We start from the raw sequence: 26,275 nt of genomic DNA, 5'->3' as shown, positions 1-26,275 counted from the left end.
TTAACTGAAGAAAAAACATTAGATAAGGCAAGTCAGGTTTCTGGTAATTATTTTCATGATGTTTAAAGATAAATCTCTTTATGATCAAAGTATATACTCTAAAATTTTCTAGAGTATCGATATCAGAGTGACTGGTCTATATTTTGCTGGATTTTCCTTTTCCTCCTTTTTGAAGATAGGAATAACAGTTGGTTTCCTCCAGTCATCTGCCAGTTCACCCATTCTCCAGGATTTCTCAATTCATAAGAATTTGGAAAGATCATCAGCTAATGATATCTTAGGATGTAATTTATTCTGGTGTTGGAGATTTAAACACATTCAAGTAAATAGACAGTGCCTCCCCATCTCAGTCTAGTTCCCTTTATTCTGTTTAACAAAAGTGCCTGGTGGAACACATACACAGATATATTATCTACAGAGGTTGTTGTTGTTGTGGTTGTTGTTGTTGTTGTTTCACTGTTTATCTTTGCTACATGTCTCAAAGCGTTGCCTAAGAGCTTGCAATATATTTCCAGGGATTCTCTGGTGTTTGTCCTGTAAAGCCTCTATTGCCCTTTGAGTCTGTTGGAGAGGAGGGGTAGCATGGGGTGGGATGGGATGGGAAAATAAAATAAAAATATCATAATTTAGATATATGCTTCAGGAACTATAGACATAATATTTCAGATCTAAAGGATATATAGAGTCTTTTATAGAACAGACCCCATATTTAAACATACATGCATACGTACATACAATTCTAACTACTTCTTCATTACAGTCTTTAACATACATTTGAAAAACACCGTTATCCCTGATTTATTTTATGGCAAAGGTTTTTTTTCTCTTCCTACTCATGCCATCTTCAGCAAAGGATCGTTACCTTGTTGTGGTGCTGGAGCTTGAGCACCTCAATGATGCCATGAGCTAAACCGTGAAGGGCCACCCAAGACGGGAAGGTCATGACAGAGAGGTCAGACTAAATGCGATTCCTGGGGAAGGTAATGGCAACCCACCCCAGTATTCTTGCCGTGAAAACTAAATGGATCAGTACAACCAGAGATATGTCGGTATACCATCGGAAGGTGAGACCCCCAGGTCGGAAGATGGTCAAAATGCTACTGGGGAGGAACAGAGGATGAGCTCAACTAGCCCCAGACGTGATGACGCAGCTAGCTCAAAGCCGAAAGGACGGCTAGCGGCCGATGGTGCTGGTGGTGAACGTCGAATCCGATGTTCTAAGGATCAACACACCATTGGAACCTGGAATGTAAGATCTATGAGCCAGGGCAAATTGGATGTGGTTATTGGTGAGATGTCAAGATTAAAGATAGACATTCTGGGCGTCAGTGAACTGAAATGGACTGGAATGGGCCACTTCACATCAAATGACCACCAGATCTACTACTGTGGACAAGAGGACCACAGAAGAAATGGAGTAGCCTTCATAATTAATAGTCAAGTGGCTAAAGCAGTGCTTGGATACAACCCAAAAAACGACAGAATGATCTCAATTCGAATTCAGGGCAAGCCATCTAACATCACAGTGATCCAAATATACGCCCCAACCACAAATGCTGAAGAAGCTGAAGTAGAGCAGTTCTATGAGGATCTGCAGCACCTACTGGACAACACGCCTAAAAGAGATTTTCATCACAGGAGACTGGAATGCTAAGGTGGGCAGTCAAATGACACCTCGAATTACAGGTAAGTATGGCCTGGGAGAACAAAATGAAGCAGGACATAGGCTGATAGAATTTTGCCAAGACAATTCACTCTGCATAACAAACACTCTCTTCCAACAACCTAAGAGACGGCTTTATACATGGACTTCACCAGATGGACAACACCGAAATCAGATTGATTACATCCTTTGCAGCCAAAGGTGGCGGACATCTGTACAGTCGGTAAAAACAAGGCCTGGAGCTGACTGTAGTTCAGATCACGAACTTCTTCTTGCACAATTTAGGATCAGACTAAAGAGATTAGGGAAGACCCACAGATCAGCTAGATATGAGCTCACTAATATTCCTAAGGAATATGCAGTGGAGGTGAAGAATAGATTTAAGGGACTGGACTTAGTAGATAGGGTCCCGGAAGAACTCTGGACAGAAGTTGGCAGCATTGTTCAGGAGGCAGCAACAAAATACATCCCAAAGAAAGAGAAACCAAGAAGGCAAAATGGCTGTCTGCTGAGACACTAGAAGTAGCCCAAGAAAGAAGGAAAGCAAAAGGCAACAGTGATAGGGGGAGATATGCCCAATTAAATGCAAAATTCCAGAGGTTAGCCAGAAGAGATAAGGAATTATTTTTAAACAAGCAATGCGCGGAAGTGGAAGAAGACAATAGAATAGGAAGGACAAGAGACCTCTTCCAGAAAATTAGAAACATCGGAGGTAAATTCCAGGCAAAAATGGGTATGATCAAAAACAAAGATGGCAAGGACCTAACAGAAGAAGAAGAGATCAAGAAAAGGTGGCAAGAATATACAGAAGACCTGTATAGGAAGGATAACAATATCGGGGATAGCTTTGACGGTGTGGTCAGTGAGCTAGAGCCAGACATCCTGAAGAGTGAGGTTGAATGGGCTTTAAGAAGCATTGCTAATAACAAGGCAACAGGAGACGACGGCATCCCAGCTGAACTGTTCAAAATCTTGCAAGATGATGCTGTCAAGGTAATGCATGCTATATGCCAGCAAATTTGGAAAACACAAGAATGGCCATCAGACTGGAAAAAATCAACTTATATCCCCATACCAAAAAAGGGAAACACTAAAGAATGTTCAAACTATCGAACAGTGGCACTCATTTCACATGCCAGTAAGGTAATGCTCAAGATCCTGCAAGGTAGACTTCAGCAGTTCATGGAGCGAGAATTGCCAGATGTACAAACTGGGTTTAGAAAAGGCAGAGGAACTCGGGACCAAATTGCCAATATCCGCTGGATAATGGAAAAAGCCAGGGAGTTTCAGAAAAACATCTATTTCTGTTTTATTGACTATTCTAAAGCCTTTGACTGTGTGGACCATAACAAATTGTGTCAAGTTCTTAGTGGTATGGGGATACCAAGTCATCTTGTATGCCTCCTGAAGAATCTGTATAACGACCAAGTAGCAACAGTAAGAACAGACCACGGAACAACAGACTGGTTTAAGATTGGGAAAGGAGTACGGCAGGGCTGTATCCTCTCACCCTACCTATTCAACTTGTACGCAGAACACATCATGCGACAAGCTGGCCTTGAGGAATCCAAGGCTGGAGTTAAAATCTCTGGAAGAAACATTAACAATCTCAGATATGCAGATGATACCACTTTGATGGCTGAAAGCGAAGAGGAACTGAGGAGCCTTATGATGAAGGTGAAAGAAGAAAGTGCAAAAGCTGGTTTGCAGCTAAACCTCAAAAAAACCAAGATTATGGCAACCAGCTTGATTGATAACTGGCAAATAGAGGGAGAAAATGTAGAAGCAGTGAAAGACTTTGTATTCCTAGGTGCGAAGATTACTGCAGATGCTGACTGCAGTCAGGAAATCAGAAGACGCTTAATCCTTGGAAGAAGAGCAATGACAAATCTCGATAAAATAGTTAAGAGCAGAGACATCACACTGACAACAAAGGTCCGCATAGTTCAAGCAATGGTGTTCCCCGTAGTAACATATGGCTGCGAGAGCTGGACCATAAGGAAGGCTGAGCGAAGGAAGATCGATGCTTTTGAACTGTGGTGTTGGAGGAAAATTCTGAGAGTGCCTTGGACTGCAAGAAGATCAAACCAGTCCATCCTCCAGGAAATAAAGCCAGACTGCTCACTTGAGGGAATGATATTAAAGGCCAAACTGAAATACTTTGGCCACATAATGAGAAGACAGGACACCCTGGAGAAGATGCTGATGCTCTCAGATGCTGAGAGTGGAAGGCAAAAGGAAGAGGGGCCGACGAAGGGCAAGGTGGATGGATGATATTCTAGAGGTGACGGAATTGTCCCTGAGGGAGCTGGGGGTGTTGACGATTGACAGGAAGCTCGGCGTGGGCTGGTCCATGAAGTCACGAAGAGTCGGAAGCGACTAAACGAATAAACAACAACTCATGCCATACCATTCATAATCAGATAAATCACATTTTTCCTTTGGGTTAAATTATATGGTACATTAAAACATATGGTGTACAAATGCTTCTCTCTGTCTTTCTCTTTCTCTACTTTAACCAAAGAGTAAATTTGTATGGGTCAGAGTAGGACCATGGTGAATGGAGTTGAAGACGACTACTACCAGCTACTTCTGTTTTTAAAAAAAGTTCTTCCTTTGCAGTGTTAAAACACAAACCTCCATCCTTTTCTCCTTCTTAGAAATGCCACTGAAGAGGTGTGGGAATTCTGCAGTATGATTGGGGATTGTGTTTAAGTCCTCTTCTACATACTGTGATTATGACCAGGACTAGACTATCTGCCTGCACACGGTAGTATAATTAAAAAAAACAGAATAGAAGTTGGATGCAATTTATTTTACTCGTTCCTAACTGTGGCTTGTTGAATAAACTACAGTTGGCTGGATTCACCTATTACTTGAAAACATAAACCTTAGTTTAGAAGCCACCGTTTCTGGGTTCTCAGAACATGCAAATCCAAAAGCAAATGAACTAGATTTTGGCTTTGTAGGATGGGTGAACCTGGCCTCTTGCAACTGAGTTTCCCTCTTGCATCCTAAGTTCCATTCTTCCTTTCCTAGGAGGAAAAGATGCTCCATTCTCTTGATCAGACAGTGGGACCCCAAGATAAGCAGGCAGACAAAAAGAGATAGGTGCTTATCCTGATTAGGAAGAAAATGCTATAAATGACTAAGTTGAATCACTTTGTAACTCTAAGCATTTTCTACTTATTGCCTTCTTGAACAGAAATATTTTATATAGCATATTTTATTATAGCTTAAAATAAGGAACGGTGAGAAAGAGTGCCCAGATGACTGAGGAAGCCACTTTCCTTTCTCCCATCCACTTTCCCATTGTTCAAGTGTGATTTTTTTCCCCCTCAGTTCAGGCAATGGAGAGGAATGAGGAACAGACATATTTTACAAAGTTATATAGTTCCGTGTGCCTAGGGAATCCTCTGTCTAATTAATGGGCAACCTCCTAAATTGATTCCAAACTGATATAACTAGATCGCTTGTGGCCAGTATCAGTATGAATAAAATGTTACTGCTGATTAATTACAATATTCATACAATTTCCTCCTTATTAGTTCCAATTGATTTTATAGCACTTGAATGAGTATGATTACCTGGATTTTAAAAAATGTTATTATGATGATTTAATTATATTTAAAAAAGAGAGAAACAAAAGAGAAGATAAATATGTATTTAGTACATAACTAGAATACAGTATGTACTAAGCAAAATAAAAGCATGTCTCATATATTAACATGTCATATAATACAATTAGATTATTAACAAATATCTTTTTTTTTAACCATAGCATATTGCCACATCATATAAAACAATGTTTTCTTTTGAGTGTCATGCCTCAGGTAAACCCAATTTTTTTCCCTAAAACATAAATAGGCATACAGCACATGCAATTTAATGCTTTTTGTTAAAAATAAAAAAATCCATCTCTTGTCCCAGCCATCCTAGATAATTATTAGCCAGTCCTCAATCTATCATTTCTTGATAAGGTTGTTAGGCTCCAGCTACAGAAGATCATGGAAAAAAAACAACAACCATATTATTTAGATCTCCTTTACTTGGGATTCACCTCTAGATATGGGACTGAGGTTGCTCTTATGCATGACCTGTGTGTACCTCACCTTATCCTGTTAGATCTATCAGCAGCACTGAATACTACTGACCATGATATCCTTTTGGCCTATCTGCTAGGTTTGGAGATTGGAGGCACTGTTTTGCAATAATTCCACACCTTCCTGAGCAGGCAATTCCAACTGGTATTATTGGGTGAGCAGAAGTTGAGCCCTTGGGCTTTCCATTGTGAGGTGTTCCATGGCTTGACCCTCTCCCTCATTCTATTTAACATATACATGAAACCCTAGGGAGGGGTTATTCATCAGTCTGGGGTCTGGTATCGTTAATATGCTGATAATAACCAACTTTACATCTTGATTTCAGGTTGAACAGGAAATACATGGAAGCCTAGACTGGAGCTTGGAAGTTGTGAAGGACTGGAAGATGCTAGAGTTGAATCCCAACAAGACAGAGTTACTGTTGGTACTGAACCCATCTGATTTCATGAAATTTCTGAAACCCTGATCCTGACAGGGTTGCACTCCCCCAGAAAGAGTTGGTATGCAATTTGGAGTTCTCCTGGACTCATAGCTCCTGGAACAGCAGATGAAGGCTATGCCCTAAAAAGCCTTCAACAGGTCTGAAAACAGGTGATATTCTACTAAACCAGCTAAGGCAAATCAGTAAGCAAACAGCTGCATTCTGTGACCTGGACTAGGTCTTCAGACAGTGACTCATGCCTTTGCCATTCCTCAAAATATTGCAATTGACTCTATGTGAGGCTGCTGTTGAAGAAAACCCAGAAGTTGTAGCTTCTGCAGATCTAATTAATGTATTCCAATAATTGTTTACAAACAGTTATTATAGAGTTATAATTTCATAAAGAATGAGGTGTTAATTTGAATGGATATTTTCCCTTACAATAGAAGTACACTTACTTTTTCAACTAGTTTTTCAGGAGTTATATTTGGATCATATGGAATTGGTTTTCCAATATGGGTTATAAGTTTAACTGGAAACATTCCATATAATGGAAAGATGAACCATCGATTTCGCTCATAAAACCATCTCATTGGTCCTGTATAAAAGATTTAGAAAATCTCAGAAACACATAGTAGCAAAGAGTTTCATATTTGGCTTTATTAGGAGCCTATATTTAAATACTAGCAATAATCAGTAGCAGCACTGAAACCAACTAAAATAAAGTTTTTGAAGTTTACAGAGACAAGAAAATAAGCTATCATACTTGGATCCAGCAACTTGCAAAGTTCAACTTAGATAAAAAATGTGATAAAATTAGAGTTAGGACAAGCAGGCTGATACAGACACAGACACAGACACAGACACAGACACAGACACAGACACAGCCAGCCAGAAGATTGACAGATAGCAGGCTGATATTTATACAGATAGCAGGTAGGTATTTATACAGACAGACAGGCAGACTTCCCAGGATAAGCACCACAGCATTTACAGAATATGGTTAACTTGGCTGAATTTCTGTTACTTCTGGGTCAGCCTTGTACCCATATAATCCCATGACATCATGTCAGTTATGGGAAATGTACTGAATCTGGTTCTTCAGCAAAGCTGTGGAGTTCTGTAAAACTCAGAGTAGGACATTTTCATACATATACATACACATACACATTCAGGATATAGACTGAGTAGATGAAGAGAATATATATAGCCTTGTCGCGTTCTAGAAAAAAACTCATATATACCACCCTTTAATCAACTTTCATAACAGAATAAACTGAAAGTACCCCCAAATTGATCTACTCCAATTATATTTTTACAATATTTACAGCCCAGCTTTAGCTATTGTTGCTTGAGCTTCAATCTCATTGAAATTCAACATGGCTGGCAAAAATGCAAATGCACAGATGTATAGCCTTAAAAGAAACATCATTCCTAAGAATGCATAAAGTTTGACTTACTTATGTTTCCATACATTATATATCCTTCTCTAATATTTTGTGTAAACACAGGGATGATTGGCTAAAGAAATAAAAGAAACAAATAATGAGACTAGTCACAGTACATGAAAAGAATGAAATCTATAGTTGGGACATATGAAATGGTTATTTTTTAAAAAAAATCTATAGTTAAAATATCTGTAGTTAAAAACATCTATAGTTGGGACATATAAAATAGTTCGTCCAATGGAAGGAGATGGGTGGGGATAAATTTAATAAATAAATAAATAAGGATATATTAAAAGGTCATTTTGAGAAACTACTATAGACAGTATGATGTGTTGCTAAGGTCATTGTACCCTTATGACTTCCTATCAATTATTTGCTTCTGAGATTTTAAACACTGCACCAGCTGAATTATTGTACCAAATGTAGTTTGGCTCAGTTTCTGACAGGCTGAACTATCCTTCTTTCTTTTCTTAGTGCTAAATTCTTGTGCATCTAATACTTTAAGATCCTCATAAATCAGGTTATATTGCATATTTTATCTAGAAATGTACACCTTATATTTTGGGTACCAAAAAAAAAAAATTGCCATGCTTCCGATGAGGATTCATGGTGAACTAGACATCCCTGAAGAAGCAGGGACAGCACTGTGGTGGTGATTGGCTGCCAGATGGTGAATTCTGGCCAGTGAAACCTGTCCAGAAAAAGGAGATATTGTGAGATCATCAACTTGCACTCCAGACAGCTGCTCCTCATGAATAGACTGCAGGAACTGAGGTTTTTGCAGTCAGCTTGTGAGTTGAACAGCTGGGAGTTGAGGGATTCCAATCAAGCTCATGTAGCCTATATGGACACAAGGTTTGCAAGAACCTAATTTCTTAACCACTTTTGGATATAATTAATTTACAGCTAAAGAGAGATTCTACTTGGTGAGTTATTTTTATAATATTTTATTATTTTTTCTGGATTACAAAGAATTAAAGGAAAAAAAGGTTTTAAAGACTTAAAAACTTTTGGCAAAAACTTAACAAGGAGTCAATGTAAGAAAAGTTTAAAATGGATAAAGGAGACAGTTATTTTGAAAGATTATTTTTTGGTGAAAGTGCTTTTGAACAAATTGGAGTTAAATTAGACAAACAAACTAGGGAATGTTTTTTGTTTATTACTATAGAGTGCAAACAATTGGTGGATTTTACAAAACAAAAGATACAAGTTATATGAGCCAGACTGTGATGATGACTGTAACTGTGGAGATGTTGATTTTAATGCTGACTGTAGCTATTAAGGACACAGGAAGACAAAAGAGAAAAAAAGGGGAAGCTTGCCTTTTCTTTTTCCCTTGTTTGAGACACTTTCATTTTTGGATTATAATACCCTAATGGCAACCACCAGAAAAGTGGCAAGAATGGAGGGGAGGAGAGGATTGCTAGAGCCACCTGCAGAGAGAGGAATTATGCCAGATTTGCTTCAGAAAATGTTTGAGCAACTGGGCAGTAAGTTATCTGCATCACTTGATACTAAATTGACAGTTTTTGAGAAAAGAATGGGTGAAAGACTTGTAAAGATGAAAGAGGCGATGAAAGAAGAAGTCAGCAAGATGGAAAGCTCTGTAAAACAAGTTTCTGGAGAGATAAAACAAATTAATAACAAAGTAGAAATTCTGGAGAGTAAGACAGAAATTATAGACAGAGTTGGAAAGAGAACTAAATAATCTGGTTCTATTGGAATTGAAAGAGAAGGAATCTTGTATGAGAAAATCCCAGAGGATTCTGGTGGAGATATTAGAGAAAAGATTATTAAAGTCTTAGCAATTTTTTTTGGATTGGGATGAGAAGGATACAGAGGCAGAAATTGATAAAATATATAGAATAAATGTAAGATTTGCAAGAATAAGAAATGTTCCAAGGGAACATTGCTGTACTTTGGCAGGAAAAAGACAAGGGACCAAGTTTGCAGCAGCATTTTAATACAAAACTGAAGATTGATAATATAGATATAATTGTTCTTAAGGAAATTCCTATTAGAATTTCACATAAGAGGAAAAAAATGACTGAGAGATTAAGGCAGAAAAAGATCCCATTTCAAATTGGAAGGAGCGATTTTTACTTTAAAACAGCAAAGCTTTTGACTGAATTCTGTCCAGAAGGTAAGGGAATTCCTAGAAAAATTCAAAGAGGAATTGGAGTAGATTCAAATGGAGGAATCAAGGAGACTACACAAAAACTCCAATGGGAGCAACAGAAAACTGAAAGGGATAATATTGAACTAGACACTACAAGTATTGATTTTTCTAAATTTTTGGCTTGATTATGGATTATAAATGCTTAACATGGAATAAAAAAGGAGCAAATGCTCCTCCAAAGAGAAAAAAAATCATTATTTGAAAAAATTAAAATAAGATATAATTTGCCTGCAAGAGTCACATATTAGAAAAAAGGACATAAAATATTTGATTTATAAAAATTTGGGTAAAGAATTTATTTCAGCAGGAGAAAGGAAGGAAGGAAGGAAGGAAGGAAGGAAGGAAGGAAGGAAGGAAGGAAGGAAGGAAGGAAGTTGTTTTGTATATAAATCACCAACTAAAACCAGAACTTGTACTGACTGATACGTATGGTAGATTTGTTGGGGTGGAAGTTAATTTGCATGGGACTGATTTGATGGACAGTACTTTTCAAACAAAAACTTCAATAAAACTATTCATCTGGTTGGCCTTTCTTGACGTTCCCTGGAATGCCAGTGGCACATAGATTGGAAACTGACTCTCATCAGGACAGAGACATTATTTTGTCCTGAAGAATCCTTTAATTATTAGGCTGACCATATTTCCTTGAGACAAAAACGGGACATTGGGATGGCAAAATGGGACGGGGTTAAAAACAGGACATTGGGATGGCCAAACAGGGCAGGGCTGGGGATGGGCTGGATCGGCAGGCAGGAACTTCTCTGGTTTTCTTGGGCTGGGAATCTTCGGATTCCTTCCTTTGCAAGAGGCAAGGCTGGGCTGGAGAGTCTAGTGAACGGCTGTCCCCGACAAGCCGTTCCTCCTCTGGCTGTGCTTTTACATTCCTTTCTTCCCACCATTTCAAGGCAGGAGCCAATCGGCTCGCCCTTTGATCACAGTCTATCAGCTGATCCTGTTTTTTTCTTTTTAGGTTTCCCACGGGTTGAACTCTGTGGCTTTTTTCCCACCGTTTCTGCTGAGCTCCCCCTCCTTCCACTCAAAGTAAGACTGCATTTTGACAGGTTTATGGGAACTTTCAAATTTTTAAGTAAGGTTTTTAAGAAAATGGGACATAAGGGATATTTATATTAAAACGATGGGACAGTCTGGAAATGTTAAAAAAACGGGACTGCCCCATTCAAAATGGGACATATGGTCAGCCTATTAATTATAGACGTATTATTCATTTTCCAAGATCTTCCAAGTGGGACATTCTATTTTCAGTGACATCCAAGTTATTGATAGTATCTTTAACAGTTTTCACATTCACTCTCATCTTGAGGAGAATATCCATTTCTCAGAAGCTGCCAACACCGTCACTTTTGTAAAGGAAGATAATGGTGGAACTTTCTTGAGTGCCAACCAGGCAGATAAGGAGCCAACCTTGCCCAGTAATCAAAATACAGCAAAATCACCTGATTTGAGTTCTGATAAGAGGAATTAGCATAGAAAATAAACAGTTAACAGAAATGAAAACTTGGGGGTGGGAGATAACTGCCTGATTTCAGTGCCACCAAGTTTTGTAGACCAGTGATTTTCTTTTTAATTTTATAACTCTAGTATTATTTTATCATTTTATTTTCCTTACATTTTTTTTTGCCAGGGGAGGGGGAGAGCAGCATAATTTTTTGTTATAATCCAGATATGGCATGGATAGATAAGGCATACGCTTTTTTCCCCCCCCCCCTTGGGCGCTGCCTTTAATATTTAATAGTTGTCTCCATTGTAATATGGAATGTTAAGGGTTGGGTAGACAAATCTCAAGTACGGCAAAAGAAAAGAAAACTCTTATCCTCTATTTTCTTCTTCTTCTTCTTCTTCATCATCATCATTACTATTATTTTTATTACTTTTGAAGTGATACTGTTTAATTACTATTGTATGCATTTATACTTTCATTTTGTTAAATGGCTTAGCATAATAAAATAATGAAAATAAAAAAGGGATTTGAATTATGTGAATAGGGAAAAAGAAGATTTGTCTTTTCCTGGCCTGATTGTATAGATTTTGACAAATCTGATTTGTGGTTGCATGCACCTTTTGGTGTTTTTGCAAATAGCTTAAAAAATAAATAGATGATATGAAAATGAAATATAACCTTTACAAATGCATATTCCAATTGGATACCATTAGGAGGAAGATATAATGAGAAATGGCTCACCACTTTTGCCTCTATAGCTATTTGAGCAAATCCTTTACGTTTTTTCCATATTATTTTGTAATAATTATCTCCATAGTTTTGTTCTCGTACTCCTCCTGGTGCAATTCCCAGCAGGTGCCCTTGTTTTAGAATTTTTAAACAATTTTCTCTTGTAGGAAGATCACAGCGAAGGATGGAAAGGCATAGTTTTAGTCCTGCAAAAGCAGACTAAGAAATCACCCTGTTCTTGTTTGTAAAAGAAAATAGAATACATGTATTTCCACCATGACATAACTCAACTGAGTCTTTGAAGAAGAAAAATTGGACTTAACAAGTCAGTGAATCAATTTCATTTAAAAATAACTAAAACTAAACTTACAGTATTTTTTTTTACCTGGTAGACGAAAAACAGTATGATCTATCACAGAATACAAGAATCTCCCTGTGAGTCTATAAATCCTTTGCATAAAAAAATAATAGTCTATTGGTATGGCTCCATGGTAATAAATAAAGATCGCTGGTCCTTCCGGTAGATTTTCTAGTCCAGAAATCTCAAAACCTGTTAATGGTAGAACAATGAAATGGTTTCAGTATTGTTTCACAAGGGTCTCATATATAAGAAAAGAAGGTCATGTAGAAAAATGGCATACCTTTCTGGTGAAGCTAAACATTTAAAATCAGAAGTGCTTTTTGGAACTATGTGCTATCATATTGCCCTCCCCCTCAAAAAATAAAAATAAAAATAAAAGTTCAACAATTCAGAATCTCATGAGATTTCAGTGTAATGACCTTTGTGATCCTGCACATTCCCTCTAGTTTGCTGTAGGTCACTTAGATTCATACCAATTAAAGTGACATAAAAGCTTTCCCACAAATATATCAAAGCAATCTTAGGAGATTTGGGGCATTTTAAAATGTCACTTTTAAAAAGACAGTTTTGGTGTTCTGTTGACACTTTCCAGAACTGTTACAGACATATAGCACGCATGGGCATCAGGAGGCTTGCTCCCACTTTATCCAAAAAGTTATTGTTAACTAAAGTTATGGTTAATGGTAATGTTTAACAGCCTAAGTAAAATTTAGAAAAAGTTTAAATTAAAACAGCAGGTTTGGAGTTTAAAATTGAGGCACTGGAAAAAATTGCACATGGTAGATGTAAGGCTTAGTTGAAATATTGCTGAAAGATCTAATTTGTTTACTGTCAGACTTCTAATTATTGTGCTTTGAATATCAAATTAAACTTTGTATTGTTTTAACTAGGTTGTCAAATAGGCCAGAACACCTCTCAGAAATTATAGATTACTAACTACAAAGGATGGATTTCTATATTGTGCTAGGCCAAAACCATGACCAATTATGGATTAGCATAAAATGTAAAGCTGATGTGTTTCTAAGCAGATTGTAACTATAGAACAAAGGACATTAGTAGAAAAAATAAACAGCTCAGCAATGCAGCTGAAAGCAGTTCCTCACCCCTGCCTTAAAGAATGAATGAATGAATGAAGAAAATCATACTTACCGTGCAGGATCTTTCCAATAAAATCTGCCACTAATGCCTGAACTTGCTTTGGCTTGTCCCATTTTTTGCTATTGGTATCTTCTGGGAGATTGCCAACTTTTTTCCACACAAAGAATATTGCACTACTGAGATAGAGCATGGACAATGCAAAAATATAGGGATAATATAATATTATCAGAATCAGTAACAGCGTTAAGGGGTATACCATATAGCCTGTGTATCCTTCCAAAATGTAGGTTGACCAGATGGTACATTCTTTTCCTAAGGTATAGTATGTATTTTCTGCTGTCATGTTTGAAGTCCAACTACATAAGTTAAAGTCCATTCACAAGCAAATGATTTTTTTCCTGGGAAACAAAAATACACAAAACACACCAACATATTTTACTATTATTAATATTTGCAATATTGAGCTTTGGGAGAACAGCAGAATATTAAGATGGCACTGGCATACACGAAGGCACCTTCAGATCGCCTTATGGAGAAGTTTGGGCTGAGAGACAGTAAAACAAAACAAGGCTTAGTATAATGAATCAGACTATTGATCCTTTTAACCAAATATTACTGGCATTGTTAGAGACCTAGGCTAGAATTGTTTTTAACCAACCAAGAAATATCAGGTTTAACGTGCAGGTAAGGATGTCTATTTAGAAGGGGGACCTTGACTTTAAAAACAACCCGTGCGTTGTTCTTTTGCACACACAGGATAATTCTAGGCACCCTCTGTTTAAAATGTGGCAAGGCAACCTTTTCTTCCCAGCAGATGCCCATTCCCTCTCTCCCTCCCTCCCCTCCCCACTTTCATTATAAAGGGGTCATTGTAGACTGTTTGCAAGAAATACTGCCTTCCTTTTCCCTCTACTATAAACCAGTCCATTATGATAGGGGAGCATGTACAGGCCAGCGGCTGCTTCATCTTCAGGCGGAATGGGTTGAAGAGAGCAGGGATGGTATTTCTGTTTGAGGACACCAATCTTCTAAAGTTCTGGCAAGTTAGCTTCAAGAGCATCATCACAATAAATGTTTAAGTGTTCCTTTTGTAGTTCTTTAGCAGCCAAAACATCAGGATGAGTAAACACAGCACATCAGTCTCCAGAGAGCCTATAAAAAAACATTGTGCTACTCTGATGTAGCAAGTGTTTTACTCCCACTTAATAAAACTTTTGAAAACTGTTTTAAAAATGAGCCTTGGTTATAACTCTGACATTCTGCACCTTCTGAATATTGGAAATAAAACAATCAAATGCATATGGAGATGCCAAAGCAGCCATGTAAGCATGGAAAAAAGGCACCACTGCCTTAACAATCCAATAAGAGGTGTGTTCATACATGCTTCATTTAAGGACTTCCACAATGCTATACAGTAATACAGAATAATATAAAGAAATGGCTGGTCTCACATACATGCCACAATCTATCAGCAAGGAAACTCTCTGACCTGCTGACAGAATGAGTATTTCCCTCTGTTTGTTTTCCCCCAGCTAACCTGCCCAAAGAACTTTTAGCAGAAGGGGACAGATAGAAGCAGTGGAATAAGACAACTACATGCACCCTGGAGGCTGATGACTGCTGGTATCAATATCAGCCTCCCTTCTTGGCTTCATCCTTAGATGGAAGGAAAACAGCAGTAATATTTCAGATTCTGCAGATAATTGAGCAACATCCTCAGAAAGTCCGTAAAACCTTGGAATAACTCAGTTTTCTGCAAAATGATTCCAAGGCACTTGATCTGATACCCCAATTCACTCGGAAGAGTTGATTAAAATGGGTGATTCAAGTGAATTTCCTCCAGAATGAAACCGTAATTAAAATAACCCACCAGCCAACCTTTTTGCAGTAAAAACATTACACTCAGGTCAGTATCAAAACATTAAAGGAAAAGTTGCAAATTTATAAAAAATCATAACATTATTGATTAAAAAAGGAAGAACAGGGTTTCCCCCCTCTGTATCCAATAAAAACAGATCAATTTCACCTGCATACCACAACCCATTATCATTTTCCTAAGGGATCTGTTTCACATACCTTGTTTGACAAATGAGTTTGAACTCTCATGTTATATATTTTTAAACCAACACTATGTTATTTTCTCCTCCCTCAGAGGGTGGAGTGAGCTCAGACTCAATTACAATACATCACAACCTAGAATTAACCATCCTCTTAGCCAACACTCAATAAGAGATTGAGACATAGCTTGCTGCTTTGGAAGTGTTGGGAAGGGCTTGGGAAGTTGCATAATTGATTGTGAGTTTCCCTTGTCCCATCTAGTTCTGGGACATGAAGGGGGTTAGAAAAAAATGAGTCCTTGGTCCTGCTTTTTTTTTAAAATACTTTTATTGAAGTTTACATATGCAAAGATAAAAACTAGTATGAACTAAGAAAGTATAAAAAGTAAAGAAAAGAGAAAAGGAAATACAAATAAACAGAAAAAAAGAAAATGACAGAAAAAATGATATATAAAAGAATATATAAAAGATGACCCCCCTCCTTCCTGACAAGTATAAACAATTTCAGTGTTAACACCTTCTCTAGTAAAAGAAAAGAAAAGAAAATCTCTTCATGCCATATCACATCCCTTCTCAATAATCAATAAAGAAATCATCATTTAATCCTCATTAGCAAAGGTCTGTTAAGAGATACCAGAGATAATATTTTAACCTTAATAAAAAAAATTCCATTTAATAATCCAACTTATCCCTTTCACATATAAAAAAAAAAAGAAATCTCTATTCACTTATAAACAATCCTTAAAGCTTTGTCATACAGTCCTGGTCAAGGGAAAAAAAACCCCCATTAATAACTACCAGAAACCACAGCATATATATTTTCACACTGATCAAAGAGATTGACTTTGTAGAGCTTCTGTTTACTTTTAAAAAGCTTAATCTTTAACCCTGTCAAATAATGTCCCCCAGGTTCATTTCTCTTCAGCAAAGGATCATTACCTTGTCATGGTGCTGGAGCTTGAGCACTTCAGTGATGCCATGAGCTAAACCGTGAAGGGCCACCCAAGATGGGAAGGTCATGACAGAGAGGTCAGACTAAATGCGATCCCTGGGGAAGGTAATGGCAACCCACCCCAGTATTCTTGCCGTGAAAACTAAATGGATCAGTACAACCAGAGATATGTCGGTATACCATCAGAAGATGAGACCCCCAGGTCGGAAGATGGTCAAAATGCTACTGGGGAGGAACAGAGGATGAGTTCAACTAGCCCCAGACATGTTGACGCAGCTAGCTCAAAGCCAAAAGGACGGCTAGCGGCCGACGGTGCTGGTGGTGAACGGCAAATCCAATGTTCTAAGGATCAACACACCATCGGAACCTGGAATGTAAGATCTATGAGCCAGGGCAAATTGGATGTGGTTATTGGTGAGATGTCAAGATTAAAGATAGACATTCTGGGCGTCAGTGAACTGGAATGGACTGGAATGGGCCACTTCACATCAAATGACCACCAGATCTACTACTGTGGACAAGAGGACCACAGAAGAAATGGAGTAGCCTTCATAATTAATAGTCAAGTGGCTAAAGCAGTGCTTGGATACAATCCAAAAAATGACAGAATGATCTCAGTTCGAATTCAGGGCAAGCCATCTAACATCACAGTGATCCAAATATACACCCCAACCACAGATGCTGAAGAAGCTGAAGTAGAGCAGTTCTATGAGGATCTGCAGCACCTACTGGACAGCACGCCTAAAAGAGATGTTTTTTTCATCACAGGAGACTGGAATGCTAAGGTGGGCAGTCAAATGACACCTGGAATTACAGGTAAGCATGGCCTGGGAGAACAAAATGAAGCAGGAAATAGGCTGATAGAATTTTCCCAAGACAACTCACTCTGCATAACAAACTCTCTCTTCCAACAACCTAAGAGATGGCTTTATACATGGACTTCACGAGATGGACAACACCAAAATCAGATTGACTACATCCTTTGCAGCCAAAGGTGGCGGACAACTATACAGTTGGTAAAAACAAGACCTGGAGCTGACTGTAGTTCAGATCATGAACTTCTTCTTGCACAATTTAGGATCAGACTAAAGAGATTAGGGAAGACCCACAGATCAGCTAGATATGAGCTCACTAATATTCCTAAGGAATATGCAGTGGAGATGAAGAATAGATTTAAGGGACTAGACTTAGTAGATAGGGTCCCGGAAGATCTATGGACAGAAGTTCACAACATTGTTCACGAGGCGGCAATAAAATACATCCCAAAGAAAGAGAAAACCAAGAAGGCAAAATGGCTGTCTGCTGAGACATTAGAAGTAGCCCAAGAAAGAAGGAAAGCAAAAGGCAACAGTGATAGGGGGAGATATGCCCAATTAAATGCAAAATTCCAGAGGTTAGCCAGAAGAGATAAGGAATTATTTTTAAACAAGCAATGTGTGGAAGTGGAAGAAGACAATAGAAAAGGAAGGACAAGAGACCTCTTCCAGAAAATTAGAAACAGTGGAGGTAAATTCCAGGCCAAAATGGGTATGATGAAAAACAAAGATGGCAAGGACCTAACAGAAGAAGAAGAGATCAAGAAAAGGTGGCAAGAATATACGGAAGACCTGTATAGGAAGGATAACAATATCGGGGATAGCTTTGACAGTGTGGTCAGTGAGCTAGAGCCAGACATCCTGAAGAGAGAGGTTGAATGGGCCTTAAGAAGCATTGCCAATAACAAGGCAGCAGGAGACGATGGCATCCCAGCTGAACTGTTCAAAATCTTGCGAGATGATGCTGTCAAGTTGATGCATGCCATATGCCAACAAATTTGGAAAACACAAGAATGGCCATCAGACTGGAAAAAATCAACTTATATCCCCATACCAAAAAAGGGGAACACTAAAGAATGTTCAAACTATCGAACAGTGGCACTCATTTCACATGCCAGTAAGGTAATGCTCAAGATCCTGCAAGGTAGACTTCAGCAATTCATGAAGGGAGAATTGCCAGATGTACAAGCTGGGTTTAGAAAAGGCAGAGGAACTCGGGACCAAATTGCCAATATCTGCTGGATAATGGAAAAAGCCAGGGAGTTTCAGAAAAACATCTATTTCTGTTTTATTGACTATTCTAAAGCCTTTGACTGTGTGGACGATAGCAAATTGTGTCAAGTTCTTAGTGGTATGGGGATACCAAGTCATCTTGTCTGCCTCCTGAAGAATTTGTATAACGACCAAGTAGCAACAGTAAGAACAGACCACAGAACAACAGACTGGTTTAAGATTGCGAAAGGAGTATGGCAGGGCTGTACACTCTCACCCTACCTATTCAACTTGTATGCAGACAAGTTGTGATGTGCTGGGCTTGAGGAATCCAAGGCTGGAGTTAAAATCTCTGGAAGAAACATTAACCATCTCAGATATGCAGATGATACCACTTTGATGGCTGAAAGCGAAGAACTGAGGAGCCTTATGATGAAGGTGAAAGAAGAAAGTGCAAAAGCTGGCTTGCAGCTAAACCTCAAAAAACCGAAGATTATGGCAACCAGCTTGATTGATAACTGGCAAATAGAGGGAGAAAATGTAGAAGCAGTGAAAGACTCTGTATTTCTAGGTGTGAAGATTACTGCAGATGCTGACTGCAGTCAGGAAATCAGAAGATGCTTAATCCTTGGGAGAAGAGCAATGACAAATCTCGATAAAATAGTTAAGAGCAGAGGCATCACACTGACAACAAAGGTCCGCATAGTTAAAGCAATGGTGTTCCCTATAGTAACATATGGCTGCGAGAGCTGGACCATAAGGAAGGCTGAGAGGGAAGATCGATGCTTTTGAACTGTGGTGTTGGAGGAAAATTCGGAGAGTGCCTTGGACTGCAAGAAGATCAAACCAGTCCATCCTCCAGGAAATCAAGCCAGACTGCTCACTTGAGGGAATGATATTAAAGGCAAAAATGAAATACTTTGGCCACATAATGAGAAGACAGGACACCCTGGAGAAGATGCTGATGCTAGGGAGAGTGGAGGGCAAAAGGAAGAGGGGCCGACCAAGGGCAAGATGGATGGATGATATTCTAGAGGTGATGGATTCATCTCTGGGGGAGCTGGGGGTGTTGACGACCAGCAGGAAGCTCTGGCGTGAGCTGGTCCATGGAGTCACGAAGAGTTGGAAGTGACTAAACAAATAAACAACAACAACAAAGTTCATTTCTTACCATGTCGTTATTTCCTTTCAGGAACAGCCTCAGTAATTTTTGTTTGTCTCCTCCCAAAAACAGCTTCATTGGTTTAACACACTCTTTTTGTAAATCCAAGATAAAAAGTCTTCCCAAATCACTCTTCTGATTTATTATTAGTATGATCCCAAAAGCCTCTGTGCAAAGTATGGGTGGGTGTCAGGGCCAGCCTCGCTCCGAATAAGACACGGACTCACTTAATAGGGATTAAGGATTTCCGGTTTATTGAAACGGTGCTGACTGAAAGAAAAATGGGAATGGAGACGTGGTGGCATGGTACCCTGTTTATACCCTCTTGCCGGACCCCGTGCTCCTCCACCCTCCATTGTCCCCATTCCTCTGACCAGACGGGCGATTGAGGTGTTGATGTGATTTGTGATGGGTGTCTGGGCGTTTTCCCGGCTGTCGTCTTTGTCCTCTGGTTGCAGGTGCGTCCTCTGGGGCGCAAGGCTTGAGTTCTCCTGTGTCATTGATGCTTATCTGGATTACCTAGTGATATCCTTCTATTAAGCTGTAGATTAGTTCATGGGTGTGGACGCTTGGGTGATTAGCCGAGCATTGATTTGATTGTGATCCTTCCTGTCTTTCCTGATGATCATGATCCTGTTGTGAGGCTCTTGTGTGCCTTGCAATGGGGTCATGGCATGCTGCCCCCCGAAGATGTCTTTAGGGTGCTGGTTTCTCTGGGTATGCCTCGTGGAAGCGTCTGGTCAGTTGTTTTGCTAAGACGTGTTGTGCCTGGACCCACTCTGGGTGTGGGAAATGCTTCCATTTGATGAGGTATTATAGTGTGCCCCTTTGCTTTCTTGAGTCCAGTATCTCCTGTACCTCAAAATGCTGTTGTTTGTCTATCATGATGGGTGGGGGTGGGGGGTCTTCCGTGTGCCATTTGGATGGGCTTGTTGGTTTCAGCAGGGCACAGTGGAGTACCAGATGGATCCGTCGTAAATTGTGGGGCAGTTCCAATTTAAATGTAACCGGGTTGATTACTTTTGTGATTTTAAAGGGTCCGATGAATTTCGGTGCCAGTTTCTTCGAGGGTTGTGAGGTTTTTATGAACTTAGTGGAGAGGTAGACCCTATCTCCCACTTTGTAGTCCGGTGCCTCCGCCCTGTGATTGTCCGCAAATTTCTTGTACGTGGTTTGTGCATGTGCTAGGGCCGTTTGGATGATTGGCCAGGTTGTCACCAGTTGTGCCGCCCATTCGTCTGGTGAACAGGGTGGTGCATCTGGTTGAGGTAGTTCTGGTATCGGTACAAAGTCCCTTCCGTAGACTACCTTGAATGGGGTGTGGCCAGTGCTCTGATGTACTGCATTGTTGTAGGCTACCTCTGCAAAAGGTAGTAGGTCCACCCAATTGTCCTGTTGGTAGTTTATGAATGCCCTCAGGAACTGTTCAAGGGTTGAGTTTAGGATCTCTGTAGATCCATCTGTGTGTGGATGCCATGCAGTGGACAGTGCCTGTCTAGTCCCAATGAGTTTTAAAAATTCCCTCCAAAATTTTGACGTGAACTGTGTGCCCCTATCAGTCACCAAACGATAGGGGGCGCCGTGGAGCCTGTATATGTGTGTGAGGAACAGGCGTGCCAGTTGTTGCACGGTGGGGATGGTTGTGCAAGGGATAAAGTGTGCCTGTTTTGAAAAGTAGTCTTTTACCACCCAGATGACAGTTTTCCTTTGGCTGGGTGGTAGGTCTACTATAAAGTCCATGGAAATTTATTCTCAGGGGCGGGAGGGGCTGGCTACTGGCTGCAACAGCCCTTGAGGTTTCCCCCCCTTCCGTTTGGAGGTGGCACATGTGGGGCAAGTGGTGACATAGTCTTTAATGTCCTTTCTAAGATTTGGCCACCAAAATTGCCATCTCGTTAGATGTAGGGTTTTCACGAACCCAAAGTGCCCCGCCGTTTTGTCATTGTGTGAGCGGTTTAGCACTTCCCCCCTCAGTGACTCTGGCACGTACAAAACTTTCTCTTTCCAGACTAGGTTGTCTTTGAAAGATACATGGTGTCGGTTGTTTTGCAACCATGTATCCATTTGTAGTGCTTGAGTGAGTCTTTGTTGCCAGTCGGGTGAAATTGAATGGCGCCTCCGTTCATTTTCTGGCGTTCGTGCTGCCGTGCGCTAATTTCTCGTCTGGCTGCGCGTGACAGCTGGGCAGCCCAGTTGTTTGTCGGTCCATACTGTCCCCATGATGTCTGAGGCTTGCGTGGCATCCTGTGGCCGTCGGGAGAGGGCATCCGCCAGGAAGTTCTTCCTTCCCGGTATAAATTTCAATGTGAAATTGAACCGGCTGAAGAACTGTGCCCAGCGTACCTGCTTTGGGCTGAGGCATTTAGGCGTGCTGACAGCCTCCAGGTTCTTGTGGTCTGTCCAGACCTCGAAGGGGCAGGCGGCCCCGTCCAGTAGGTGCCTCCACGTTTCCAGACGCCTCCTTTTCCCATACTGTCATGTTCATCGTTCCAATGGTTTGCATACATCGTAACGTTTCGCATGTCATGTTTCTGATCCGTGTCTATCACCTGCAGGGTGGGGAATTTCAGCTCTGCCAGGCTGTTATCTTTCTGTTGCCCTGAAGGAATGTGTGTTTGGGTTATGACATGTATTCAAGGTTACTTTCCCAGGCAGAGGTGTGACGCTTGCCAGGCCTGGGAGGGGGTGGTTGCGATGGTGGGGTGGGGGGGCGGGATCGGCTTGGAGGCGAGGGTTTTTAGTTTGTATTTGGCGCGCTTTTGCTCATTCTCAGCTTTCTTCATATTTGCATACTATCCTTTCAATAAATCAGTTTTATTCACTAAACTCTGGTGAGACTGACTTCGTTGGGATAAGGCAATCATTACATAAAGCTGAGAATCATCAAAGAAACTTACCCTGCTAGCCCCTAGCCAGGTTACCTGTGACGGGGAGCGCTAGCGATGGCTCTACTACGGGAAGCCGAGTGGATTGAAGAGGAACCGGACACCACGGTGCGGGTGGCCCGGAGTGCCCGTGCGGAGAGGGTGGCCCGCCGGGAACATCTGGGGCTACTACCCGGTGAGCAGTTGGTAACGTCGGAAACGACGGGCATGTCAGGGGCTGAATATAGAACGGGGGACGAGGATGAGGACTCCGCTGTAGGGGATGCCCAAAAGGTCCGGAAACCAGGACCTCCATTGTCACCTACAGTGGTAGTGGTAACCGGTGCGGCCGAAGAATCGGTCACCCCCGCGTGAATGAAGGCTTTGGAGGAGAAGTTGGAGTCTTTGGCGGTGATGCTAAGGGAAAGTTGTGGGAAGTCGGGGTCGGCTGAGGGGAGACGAAAGGGCGCTAGGGATCAGAGCACTAACCCGGAGTCACCACCCCCATCTCCACGGAGAAGAGGTCGGACTCGGTTCCAACAGTCAGCGACAGGGAGGAGGACCCTAGATATGACTGAAAAAGCCGAATGGCTGGAGGCGGCGAGACCCCCCCCCCTTTCCTGTGAAGTTTGATGGTGACCCTATGAAGCTGTCTTTCTTCATTACCAATGCTAATAGCTACATGGAGGATTGGGAGCAGAGTTTCCGTTCCGAGAGGGGAAAATCAATGCCGTTGCAAATAGGCTGAAGGGGAGGGCGGTGGATTGGTACGTCCAGCTGTGTCAAGCAGAGGCCCCAGAGCTAGAGGACTTTGAGGAGTTCCTGTGGGCACTGAAGCAACACTTCGAGGACCCTCTGGCACAAGAAAGGGCAAAACGGGCTCTAAAGAACCTGGCCCAAGGATCGCTGTCAGTGGCAGACTACGCGTTAGAATTCAAAGCACTGGCCGGAAAAGTTGAGGATTGGTCCCAGTCCACCTTAGTAGAGATGTTTAAAGATGGACTGGAAACTGAGGTCCTTCAGTGGGCTCTGGGGCGTGATGACCCAAAGACTTTGTATGGGTGGATTCAACTAGCGGGCAGCGCCGAAAACGCCCTGGAAACCTTTGCACATCGTAAGGCAGTGAAGCAAGGCAAAACCATCAAAAGCGCCCGTGCTCCGATCTCTTCGGGACGACCCAGCCACCGTACGTGGGAAGAGGAGAGGGAGCATTGTATTGCAAAGGGGCAATGTCTGCGCTGCGGGAAGGAAGGGCACCGGGCGGCGGCGTGCCCAAAAAGATGAGCCGAGGACCGCCCAGCTAAACCAGCTGGGAAATCGCCATCCCTACCAAGGAAGATGAAAGCCGCCCTGGCTGAGGTGGAACCTGAGGGCATCCCTTTCTTTGGAGAAGAGAGGGAACAGGAGACCGATGAGCCGGTGGGAAACGCCAGCCACCTGCTTTAAAGGGCGCCGTGGGGCAGGTGGAAGAAGCAGAAGATGGGCGCGACCATGTTTCGGTGAGTGGGGATTTCCCTACCCTGACCGTTAGAGTGAAGTTGGGGTCCAGCACCCGAACCATAGAACTGTGGGCCATGGTTGATTCGGGGTGCTCACGGTCCTTGATGCACCCCAATGTGGTTACTGCGTTGGGGTTACCCACGTTCCCTTTAAAGCGGCCGATGATCTTTACCCAGTTGGACGGGACCATGGCAGGGGGGAAACCAGTCACCCACTCTACCGGGATGGTTGCCTTGCAAATGGGCAGTCATTGGGAAAAATTACCATTTATTGTGGCACCGGTAGGGGGACCTTTGGTCATCTTGGGGATGCCCTGGTTTGTACGGCAAAATCCCTCCATAAACTGGGTGCATCGAATGGTGACGTTCGCAGATGGATTTTATAAAGCCCCTGCGAAAGACCAGCTAGACGACAACGAGGTGGGACGGGCAGCAACCACTTCTCTGCAAGTCCTCCAGCCGCTGGAAGGGCTGCCGGAGCAATACCAGGACTTTGCAGATGTGTTTGGTGAAAAAGAGGTGGATCGACTACTGCCTCATCACAAAACTGACTGTGCAATAGAATTTGTTCCTAATGTGAAATTGCCTAGTCCGAAAATTTATTCTATGACCCAGAAGGAGCTGGCAGCACTATGAGAGTTCATTGACAAAAATCTAGCTAGGGGTTTCATTGAACCCGCCAGCTCTCCAGTAGGCGCACCTGTACTGTTTCGACCAAAGAAGGATGGTACTTTGAGACTGTGTACAGATTTCCATGGGCTCAATGCAGTATCAATATTAAATAAATATCCTTTGCCCCTGATAAAGGACATGCTAACACATCTGGCAAAGGGGAAAATATTCTCTAAGCTGGACTTGAGGGAGGCATATTTCCGTATTCGCATACGGGAGGGGGATGAATGGAAAACTGCGTTTAATTGCCCTTTGGGTGCTTTTCAATATAAAGTGTTGCCATTTGGGTTGGCGGGGGCACCAGGAGTTTTTATGCAACTTATCAATGAGGTCTTGCATGACCACCTATTTAAAGGGGTATTGGTGTATTTAGATGATGTTTTAATATATACTGAAATGATGGAGGAACATATATATCTAGTCAGACAGGTTCTAAGCAAACTGAGAAAAGCAGAATTGTATGCTAAACTGTCAAAATGTGCATTTCATAAGTCGCAAATTGATTATCTGGGCTATAGGATTTCCGATAAAGGAATTGAAATGGATCCTGCTAAAACTGAAGCCATTTTGGCATGGGAGCCACCACGCACGCATAAGCAGCTCCAAAGTCTCCTTGGATTCACAAATTTTTATCGGCCCTTCATCCAGGGGTTCGTGGAAATTGCGCTACCCCTCACTGAGTTGCTCAAAACTAAAGGTTTGGGGGACACACGGAGGGTGAAAAATCCAGGAGCGCTGCTAAAGTGGACACCCGCATGCCAGAGGGCTTTTCAGACCCTTAAACAGCTGTTTACGTCCGAACCCATTCTGCAGCATCCTGATCCTGACAAACCATTTGTGGTACAGGTGGACACTTCTGATTTCTCAATTGGAGCTCTGTTAATTCAAAGGGACAATCTCGGACAGTTAAAGCCATGTGCTTACCTCTCCTGGAAATTTTTGGAAACAGAAAGGAGATGGCACGTTTGGGAGAAAGAGGCTTTTGCTGTTAAAGCTGCTTTGGAAAGCTGGCGTCACTTATTGGAGGGGGCTACCCACCCGTTCGAAGTTTGGACTGATCATAAAAACCTGGAGGCACTGACTGCCTCTCATAAACTGAGCCCAAAACAAATTAGGTGGGCTCAATTCTTTAGTTGTTTTGACTTTAAACTGAAATTTATACCTGGAAAAACCAACTTCCTGGCTGATGCACTTTCGCGCCAGCCTCAGGATGCTAGTATGGTGCCAGATCTAGTGGGAACTCTCTGGACTGAGCCCCAAATGAGTCTAGCAGTGGTGACTCGCAGCCAAACCTGAGCGCAGCGCACAGACACTTCGGTTTCACCTCGCCTGCCTGTTCCCTCAGACTTGCAACAACAGTTTCTTTCCAAGCTAGAAACTGACACTTGGTTGCAAGCAAACCTCAACAAGGTTACTTTTAAACAAGATTTTGCATGGAAGCATGATCGTCTCTATGTACCTGAGACGTTGTGCAAAACCATTCTGTCATGATCCCATGATGACAGAATGGCTGGGCATTTTGGGTTCGGGAAGATCCTTCATCTGGTTAGACGCCAATTCTGGTGGCCAACGCTCCGGCGC

At 41.5% G+C, this 26,275-nt stretch overlaps 1 protein-coding gene across 1 annotated transcript; it reads right to left on the bottom strand.

Moving 5' to 3' along the window:
- Positions 1-453: 453 nt before the first annotated feature.
- On the bottom strand, positions 454-13,804 carry LOC134494718 (DGAT1/2-independent enzyme synthesizing storage lipids-like). The gene is made up of 6 exons (XM_063299966.1): positions 13,513-13,804; positions 12,388-12,552; positions 12,015-12,208; positions 7,648-7,708; positions 6,646-6,785; positions 454-561 (listed from the first exon to the last, which is right to left on the bottom strand). The coding sequence occupies exons 1-6, from the start codon at positions 13,802-13,804 to the stop codon at positions 454-456; spliced, it is 960 nt and encodes a 319-aa protein (XP_063156036.1).
- Between the last annotated feature and the right edge of the window lie 12,471 nt (positions 13,805-26,275).

Source organism: Candoia aspera, chromosome 3 (genome assembly GCF_035149785.1).
Source record: "Candoia aspera isolate rCanAsp1 chromosome 3, rCanAsp1.hap2, whole genome shotgun sequence".
Classification (NCBI taxonomy): Eukaryota; Metazoa; Chordata; class Lepidosauria; order Squamata; family Boidae; genus Candoia; species Candoia aspera.
Note: the sequence above shows the minus strand (reverse complement) of the source record. Positions and strands in the feature narration are given on the sequence as shown.